Raw genomic sequence first — 10,022 nt, 5'->3', positions numbered from 1 at the left:
ATAGCGTTAAAGAATATTTATCTTCAGCACCAGAGTAATCAAGTTGATTACAATGTTGCCTTTCAAACCGGCTTCAATATAAAGACATGTGCTTTTGGGCTTATTATTAGTCAAGATGCTTGTAGAAGTCAAATTTTCTAAATATATACTACTGTTAAAGTTAACAACGTGTTGTTTTTTTAGTCTGAGTAAAACAAGTGAAACCACATTAAAGGTTTTGTATTTACGAGTAATCCCTTAAAAGACCTGTAGTATATTATCTGTTATTGTTCTTTTAGGTAATACGCTTTCTTTTGTGATACCTGTGTCCCATAACTAGTACTTTACTAGTCTAATGTTCATTATTTTTTTAATATAATGTATTACAATTTTAAGAACATTTTAAGACCCTTTTAGCACCAAACTCAGCGGTTAACCTGCAATTTTTTTCAGAAACTTACATATATAAGCATTATCGCCTATCCATTGTGACGCAAATTTCACGTGACCTAAAAGCCGCCGAAAACGTGCGTTAGTTAGAAAAACAAGAAGGATTCATTATTTTTTTTAAGGGTCAATTATTTGAGCTGAGTGTCCGTATGTTTAATATTTTGTTTTTTGCTCAGTTGTAAATTTTTAGGTTTTAGGATTATAGCGTCGATAGTACTGAGCGACTGCACTGACTTTTAGGCTGGATTTTTAACTTGGAGAAATCCCTATCATCTTACGTCTTAATGTGAAAAAAAAACTCAAAGCATCTTATTGAATTTGTATTATGTTTACACTGGCGTCCATGTGTGCTTTATCTAGAAAGTGAACGAATCCACTTCTAAGTTTACGCAGCAGATTCTCGATTACCATCTTGATTAAGAGTCTAGAATTTATTTTTGTTATTGCTTGGTGACAGTCCAACCTAAAGGTAGATAATTATATACACTCCGTCCATTTAGTTCATATTATCTGTATTCGTTAGCTATGTATCTTTTTAAATTTCCCATACGTTTGAAGTTAACAAAAAAACCGGCCATTCTATTTTATAATTTTCCTCCATTTCGCTATATAATTAACCACTACTACGAGTTGCTCTAATAGTCTGTTTTATCCATACATTTCGTTCGAATTTTGTTCTTAAAGGATATATTGCGTGTAAACTGTGACATGAAGGCCGTTGTCTTTTTTTGAGCGATGGTATCTACATCCTCCGTGAAGAAACGTTAAGAAAACGATACTAGGTCAAGCGTTCAAGCAGTTTACATTTTTTCTAATACCAGATAACCTAATAATCAGTTGGTTCAAGAAACTTCTATTTTGTTATATGTTGAGTAATATTATTTAGCCATTGTAAAGTTTTTATTAAACTAAGAATAGCGAAGATTGCAATCTACCGAATGCTAATTAAATAGGCGGCCATAGGCTTCGTGTGGTGGCACAAGAAACACTTTACTTTTTTTATTTATTCTTATTTCACTATCTTTAAATTCAAAAAAATAAAGAGATGTCAAAACGTACATTTGTGTAAGTAGGAAACAGGACTAAGGAAATAATAACTACTACCTGACAATTCTGTTTTCATACCACATTCGCATATTTGTAGGGTGGTTGAAACCCGCGCGTTTCGAATTAAAACGATATAAAAAAAATTACTGACATATCTCTAAAAAGAAGCTCCCTGACACTACTGGAGTTCAATAGGAAGAAAATGATTTTACATAAATCCGTTGTGCAACAGAGTGGTTATCATAGGGGACATAGGGGTGTTTGTCGCTATCAGTCTGTTGACAAAAAAATCGTATTGTGAGAGTAATGTGACATGTGGCGCCACCTATCAACATTGATGACGACAGTCATATAGCCAGTGGAGCAGTAGACTGCGTGTGAAAATACGTTTCAATACGTACGTCCATGCAGCAAGATCATGTGTGCATGGCAACGGGCTAAATGAAAGTTATGTTTCCTATGGACATCTCTAGAACAACACCGTTGCCTAGTAATATATTCCAGTGTATTGAACAAATAATCGCGGCGAAATACACCATAGAATCTCGACTATTTCAAGCATTCAACGTTCAAACAGCAAACGGTCGTCCCCGAAGTTGCTTCACAATAAAATTTTGTTGGCGCACTCACCAAATCATTGCGTAAGAGAACGCCATTGTATTGTACCTCGTTTTCTGTGTAGAGAAATTTCAATGCAACGAAGCTTCGTAGACGCGGAAATGGCCTCTGCGGATCTGGAACAGCAAATGATTCAACTTTTTTCCCGATGGATGACAAGTGCCGCCAGTAGAGCTGGCGTTAAAATCACACAGAATAATGAAACACTCGCAGCTGAAGAACTCGCTGACACTTCGGCACAATTAGAAAACTTTTCAGGCAATAGTGAAGACCTCACAGCTGCGGAATGGATAGATCGTCTCGAGATTGCCAAAGATGTCGGAGCTTGGACAGAGGCAAAGATGCGAAGCGTGTTACTAGCAAAACTGACGGGTCCAGCTAGATCATGGCATTTGACTGGTAACGGCAATCTGTCGTCGTTCGATGAGTGGAAAGCAAAATTTCTTGAGGAATTTTCACCGCAGCAGCGTCAACGGAAACTTATTGACGACCTGAATGATCGTATACAGAAAGGCGGCGAACCATTACAGTTATATATTTGGCGATCAGTTGTTATTGGAGTGCAGCTAGGAATGACTCCTGAAGACGTGAAGGGCCAGATTTTAAGTAATTTAGAAGTCGAGTATAAGTGTCTTGTTCAGGAACTACAGGACAGGACCCATAACGACATTCCTGATCTATTGAGAGATATCGAAAGGAGCATTAAGTTCAATCAGTCTATGCTGGCTGTTGTGAGAGGTGCGTCTTAGAGATAGATATAAGAGGTGCACATTTGTATTAATAGACGAAGGTTTGCGGGTAAGCGTGCTTATGAAGTGCCATTTAACATTTCAGGCTGTCTTGCTCTATGATCTGTCTAATGTGCGCCATACGTAAGCGATTTCTTTGCCGATTCCAATATTCGAGTCACTGCTTGATTATTAGTAGACAGGATCTTTGACGGTTAGCCCTGATGATTAACGAGTTTGCTTTTACTTTTATCGGTATGCAAAAATGTGATGTGAAAATATCATTTCGTAGCGATGGCATCTTCGTCTGGTTCACATCTACGATATACATGTTTTCGCATTCATTTAAATCGAGTTATATAGTATATGGTGATAACTGGCCGTTTGTGGTGAGCTAGTTTATTTATTGATTCAGCAGTCTCGTTGGGCATACGTCTTAAGACCATTACTGTAAATATTTTAATACTTAGCAGGAAATAATATCTATCATTTTGTTCTATAACATTCAATAGCAGGATATGAAAGTTACTCGTTGTAGACTCCATTTAACCTTAATTGTAACTTTAGTCACTTTATGGTGACCAGCATAAGCCAACAAAATACTGATTAAATGCAGTTGTAAATATCCAGCGCGTCGTGGTGATTTAATAGTCGAGGAGGGTCTAATCAAGAAAGGACCGCCTGAAGGCGTATTCACTCGGATAGTTTGCGACGTTCTCAAGATGACGTGATTGATAGCATAGCTAACATCACTGCACATACTTACGCTTATTGGTTAGTAAAGTTTGCAACAATTTAACGAGCACAGATGTTAGAGATTACACACCGAACTGTACATTGAGACCCATTTTATTTTTCTCGCAGAGCACTAACCCTTGGGTTAGACTTATCCCAAGTGATCAAGTTAATTTATCTGGGATTAATTTATGTGGGACACTTTTTGTGAAACGTTTTATCTACTATCGAATAATAAAGCAGTTAACCTCTCAGGTATTAGGCTCAGTAAATTGTCATCTTACTATGGTTCATGTAAGTTAAGCATGTGTGTGCAAATCAAGCTGGCTACCTGAATGAGTTATACCTAAAAAGCTGTAAACAGCTTTGATTCCAAATAGATATATATGGGCTTGCCATATGGATAATTTTCGAGTCATTCGTTTGTAGATGTGCGTGGGTGTTACGCTATGCTATTATATATTTATGTAATAGTGTAATGACTTCTTCGTTTTCAACATGAACAACTGCTGATTGCAACGAACCGCTGTGTGGAACGCAAGGGAATATAGAAGTATATAAAGATACTCAAGCAAGTACCCAAGCAATATGAAAATTATCTGGATTTTATGTTCGGGACTTGATAGTTTTAAGAGGGTTATCGGGCGTATAGGAGGTGCTGTTTTTAGCCGTTATTCGAAAGAGATGATATTGAATTACACTGACCGATGTAATTTTGATATACCTCTATCCTCGTTTTTGTCTTTTTAATAGGTGGGATTCAAATAAAATGCTACTTAGTCAATGCTTGAGAAATAAAGAGGCTATTTTTCGCATAATTAGAACTGTTACCAAATTATGATTTGCTCAAGACATGTGTATTCACTTAATTAGAGCACGTAGCTGAGTGTCTATTTGTACTATGAGATAAGTTGGGATAATTTACTACGACCCAGCCCCCAAGCTCTGCAAAAGTAATTATTGAACTTGCATTGAACTTATTGTTGTAAATAATAATTAAATTTAGAAAAGCCGCCCTCGTTAATTGAAGCGCTTTTGCCATGTTCGGTGATAAGTTAAACTGAAGACAGAGGTCTTGGTTGTTGGAACCTTTATTAGGATTCGTTTAACAAAAGCAGATAGCAAATAAAGATTTGTATTTGCAGAAAAAGTACAAAAAGTAAGATATGAAAAACATGATTAAAAATCGCTTGGAGTCAAGATATTCTTCGTAACATAAATAATTGGTTAAAGGCAAATGATGGAAAATTTAAGCGTTGTATCAGTTCGAACATCGTTGTTTAAATTTTGCTTATACCTTCATACATTGGTACCGATTTCCGGCGCATGAAAACCTATACAAAAATTGATTCATATTATCACGGATGACTGGCTACCGTTGACAATAAGCAATTTACCAACGCTGTTGGACATTTAATTTCTAGAGCGTATTTTATCAATTATTTATCATCCGCTATTACCTACTACATTAAAAAATTGTATAATTTTGCCAAAACATTTGAATTGACCCGGCGTTGGAAATAATTATAGACGGAAAACAAGGGCGACGATAGTAATTTGTGAAGCTATTCTCTTTCGAATTCAAAATGAAGCATGTGTCTTAACAGTAGTGGTTACGAAAACGCGATTATAAAGGCTACTCGGCCGAAGATCGTATGTATGTTGCTACTTGACTTCCATATGTTTTAGACTCCTGTACTAATTGCCAAACTATGATGAACTTTTTAATGAAGAAATATTTTTATCTTTACTTCATGTCGCAAAAATTTGCGTTTGTATATTATCGTGGGCACCTGCTGTGCTCGTATCGCTCATAACCCGTCCCAAAATTGATCATTCTGTTGTAATTTTTAATAGGTAGGGTTAATTATTGAGCCATTTTGTCCATGCGAGTCTATTATTGGTAAATCAGTTAACGCACGCTTACAGCTAAATTATAATGACGAGTAAACAATTGACGATAAACGGTTGTTAGATTAGATGCTTCTTTATTTCTTAATTTTGCAGTTTCAAATACTCCGTACGAGATACGACTCCGATGGCAACCCGCTTCAAATGGATATGTTCCCAAAATGGCGTTTAATGGCGGAGTAGACTCGAACGGTGAAAAGCTGTACGTGGCACGAACAATTCACAGAGGCGATCTGACTCCGGGTAAACTGGCTCCTTCGCATGGGGTCACTTACATACCGTACGATGGACGAGAATATTGTCATAGGGAATATGAGGTTCGAAAAGCCGTAATACACTTGTACTTTCAATTTTTTTAGTAATTATAAATATTTAAAAATTTCAAGAGTGTATGTACGTTGATTATTATGCTGACTAAGTGATAGTCACCTAGTCATTTTCGTCCAACATGCCTTGCGCCTATATACCCGATACTGTGGCCTGAAGTTGTAAAGCAATTCTTTTAGGCAAGTCTGAGAAAGAGGTGATTATGTTTAGATTACTCGTTAGCTTTGAAATGCAACTCTTACACTACTTTGGAATCGTAAAGGTCACGCCAGCTCAGAAGCATGAACCCTCATCTGCTGCAAAAGGTTCAATATATAATTCTCGGTATTTAGTGAGTTTTACGAGGTTGGGTTCCAAACTAAGACATATAGACCTGTCACTACGAACCAATAGCGGGATATTGAAAATTCACAAAATGTATGCTACAATGTCAATTGGTAGGTTTTTTTCGGTGGAGGACGAATGACGAAGTACTCCCTGAACTTCAGTCACGGTACAAATACATAGTTATATAACTGGTTTGCACATAACTAATGCTAAATTTACATAATACTCATAATGAGTGAGTTCGATTTTTGTTTTGACAAACAGGTGTTGGTGTCAGATTGCATCCTTGAATGGGTTGCGTGCACTGCCCCCTGTAGGCTACCTCCGGGCTCCATTCAAGCTGGAAAGACCAAAGATGGCGAACCCCTGTACATTGCGCGAGCTCCCCATCGCGATTCCATGACTCCTGGAAAATTTCAACTTTCGAAACAGGTTTATCTCTGGTTCCTAGCACCCATATTTCCAACAATTATATGCGGTTTCCAAAGTGGCATGCAGATGATCGTCTGGTGTACCTGTTCCCCGTACTTTAAAGAAAAGTACGGTGAACGCGTTCTGAAATATCGCTGTTGAAGCGTTACAAATGAATCTCCACTCTAATGTCGATAGTGAAAAACACAGAAGTTAGTAAATTCGTAGGGGTGTTTGTTGGGGCTTTATTATTTTGAATCAGCGATTGTAAGTTTTATGGAGCACTTCAGAAGCACTGCCTGTAGCGTCTTTTAAAAACAGAGATATAATTTACGGTTTTATACAACCGCTTTGAAAAACAAAAACTTACATTTGGCCTATGCAAGATATAAGGACAGTTCGATTTGACCTCGTAGCTTTTATATGACGTTTCGTTTGGATGAGCTGCCGGAATAAAACATCATAACATGGTTAAATGACGCAACAGATCTATAGCGGCACCTCCATCGATTCTATGCCCTGTTCATATGCATGATTCAATCTAATCAAGTACTACCTCTCACAAACGTTTTTTTCGTTCTTCGTTTCATTATATTTCAATTACCATTCATTTCAGGCGTGCTTTCTTTCTTGGGGCGGCCGCGAACACCGTCATGAAGCATTTGAAGTTTTAGCATGTCATACGATTGCGCTAGACTAGTTAGTTGTCATCTGTGCAAGCCATTTGATGCCTAAGAACTTGTTCCCTCTTTCAAAGAAAGCGGCGACTGAATAAACACTGTAATAGCACTAAGAGCAAAGGTAGCGATCTATAATTGCAAATTGTTATGAGCGTCAGTATCATTTACTATTTGTACCTGTTTACAGTAGTTCTCACAATGTTCGCGCAATAAACTTGTTTAATTGTATAGCTAGGTGTGGTGAAAATGGACTATTTTAATAAGCCGCTCATCGAGAGACTGTATCTGCTGTTATTATGGTTGAACGCAAACTGACATAACTGTCTAATAAAGATAGAAGTTCGTTGATATCATATATACTTGTGTACTTATTTCTAATAGCTTAAGTAAAAGTTACAAAGCTTGTCATAGACTAAAAGCAATTTTGTCCATTGATGATATTTTTTAGAAAAACCCTCCCACTGCGTACCTGCCCCGATGCGTTATATTATGATTTTAAATAATATAATGAGACAACGTAGTTAACGCGGCAAAATATTCTGAAACCAGTCAAATGCGCTAAAGGCTGGTCGTTAGTTTTTTTGTCTTTGAATAGCCCACGCCAAAGGCCTGTTGTACGCGTCGTGGTTTCAATGCGCTTTAAATATATACACGATAGAAAAAATGTGCATCAGTATTTATGCTGAACAGATGTAGCTACGCAGTAAACTTACGTTAAGAGATCAGACGATTTCAAAATGCCCTATGGTATAATATTGCATTGGTTTTCAAGTAAGTTCGTCTATCGTGACAATGATGCACGTGAGGTATATGAACACATTTAACTAATATAATTAGGTTTAATACGGTTTCCACGAGATGAATGGGCAATTTACGTGAACATTAGTGCAGTAAACATCTGTTGGGCTCGATACATAAGAACTCTAATTATCTAAATAAATAATTGAAAATTTGCGTGCTGTATTGTCATTAAGTATTAGTTCGGACGGCTGGCCTTTGTAAGCACAAAACGAAGTGTGTCTTCACCCGGTTTCAAATCGAATTCATGTTAAGTACAATGTATAACAGTACAAGCAAGAATCGCTTGCCAAATATTGTGGGAAAATGGAAGTTTTTACCGTTACGTTGTGTAATAAAGTTTAGTTTGCTAAGATCTACGCGACCCTAACTATCACAATCCTATAGGAGCTTGCCCACACAATTTCGCTTTGCGTAAAGACGAAGACTACCTGTTCCGGTGATGATTGAGTGATGAGAACTACAGGAGATACACGTCTTAGTTTGGCTGATCCCTATCTTAAAATCTACAAATATTAGAAACATGTTCGAATCCAAAAGTACGGGGAGCTACGTCACACTTATTGGAGGCGCAAACTACAGAAATAACGGTACGATAACTTTAGCTTTAGATGTTGGCGTAAACATTGACACGCCAGACGCGCCACTGTGGAAGATATTATCTACCGGACAATACAATGTACGATAACACAGTGCTAGACGACTGGCTCGCATGAGACAATGGAAAGTTCAGCCTCGTCGACTTCAATAATGGACCGGCCAGCCTATTTGTACGGTACTGAGTGGGCTACATATACAACGTAAAATCTGTAGGAACGGTGTTGGAGAATTCGATTGGATGGATGCATAGATGTGTTTCGTGGGGCGACTTGTGAACAAGATTTAGTAGAGTAGACTTATTGCTGTTGATTAAGTTTGTTTGATATTGGAACTTGACAGTTACCCGTTTTAAGTACAACGTGTTGCCGCGATGTTAGCAGCGGACATCCGCATGCATAACACGTTACCTTGTAAAGCCTCCCAACCCTTGAACTTAACAAAATCAGACACACGAAGCACTTTGAGCGAAGCCGGTGCCGGATTTCCGGTAAATGAGAAACTCGTACTGTTGTAGCGGCTTACCTGCAACTGGGAATCTGAGTTTACAGCAATTTGAGTGCCAAGTTCATTGATCGCAGGAGCAACTACTGCTAGCATCGAACCGTAATGTCAATTTTCTGGCATACCTGCCTTAGCACCAGGTGCTGCATTTGCATTTAAATAACGTTAGGATTGCACGTCTTTCGTACTTTATTGTGCAAGGTAAAAACAACCTTACGTTATTCCCAACAACTTCGATGAATAAAAGCTTATTCAGTTCACCCACATATATCCAGATGCATACTATAACGAAACCGGTGTTTCGAACTAACTGAATGAAAATGCCCGTAGAAGTGTTTGATAACTATTGTTTGGAAATAAGTCATGAGCGTAGCATTTTGCCTCGCTGAGTGTAAAGCTTTTATTATAGCAGTATAGGAGTGCATAATGTGAACCCAATTTAATGTGGTTTTTAAACTGAACAACTCGAACTTTAACATTTTAAAACTTGAATTCACCTATAATTATAGACACATTATTTTGTCTAGTGTCGCCGACCGCCAAAAGCTTCAAATACTATCGACTTATATTTATTTAATATTATAACCATACTATAACTTATATCTATTTATCTTTGCTAATCAAGTAGAGACTTAGATTATAACGTAAATTTTAAAGCACTGGACTCGACATCCTGGAGAATTATTTCTCGTAGTTTAACGGTTCAGCATTGCTTAACTGTGATAAAGCTAACAGACCTAACAAGAAATAATTGGACCGAAAATAAGCTAAAAGAGAGGGCCATTCAAAGCGATTGTTTAATTTGTAATACAAAAGATTTGCCTAGACGAATGCGGAAAGAATAGCACAGTAAAAAAACGTTAGAAATTCTGAAGTAATTTAAGGTTTAAGGAGCTGGTAACATATCAGT

The 10,022-nt window shown here is 37.4% G+C and overlaps 1 protein-coding gene across 1 annotated transcript in view; it reads left to right on the top strand.

The window, feature by feature from the left end:
- The window catches only part of LOC111266093 (uncharacterized), an 11,866-nt gene extending 4,579 nt beyond the window's left edge, over window positions 1–7,287 (top strand). Inside the window, exons 4-7 of the mRNA XM_086970783.1 lie at window positions 1,992–2,832; window positions 5,565–5,785; window positions 6,387–6,554; window positions 7,150–7,287. Coding sequence (XP_086826909.1) covers window positions 1,992–2,832; window positions 5,565–5,785; window positions 6,387–6,554; window positions 7,150–7,233 — 1,314 coding nt within the window. The 3' untranslated portion in view covers window positions 7,234–7,287. The remainder of the gene's footprint in view (window positions 1–1,991; window positions 2,833–5,564; window positions 5,786–6,386; window positions 6,555–7,149) is intronic.
- The last annotated feature ends 2,735 nt before the right edge of the window (window positions 7,288–10,022 follow it).

Source organism: Varroa jacobsoni, unplaced genomic scaffold (genome assembly GCF_002532875.2).
Source record: "Varroa jacobsoni isolate VJ856 unplaced genomic scaffold, vjacob_1.0 scaffold_1052, whole genome shotgun sequence".
In the NCBI taxonomy this organism is placed as follows: domain Eukaryota; kingdom Metazoa; phylum Arthropoda; class Arachnida; order Mesostigmata; family Varroidae; genus Varroa; species Varroa jacobsoni.
The sequence above is the reverse complement of the archived record's forward strand: the minus strand, read 5'-3'. Positions and strand labels throughout refer to the sequence as shown.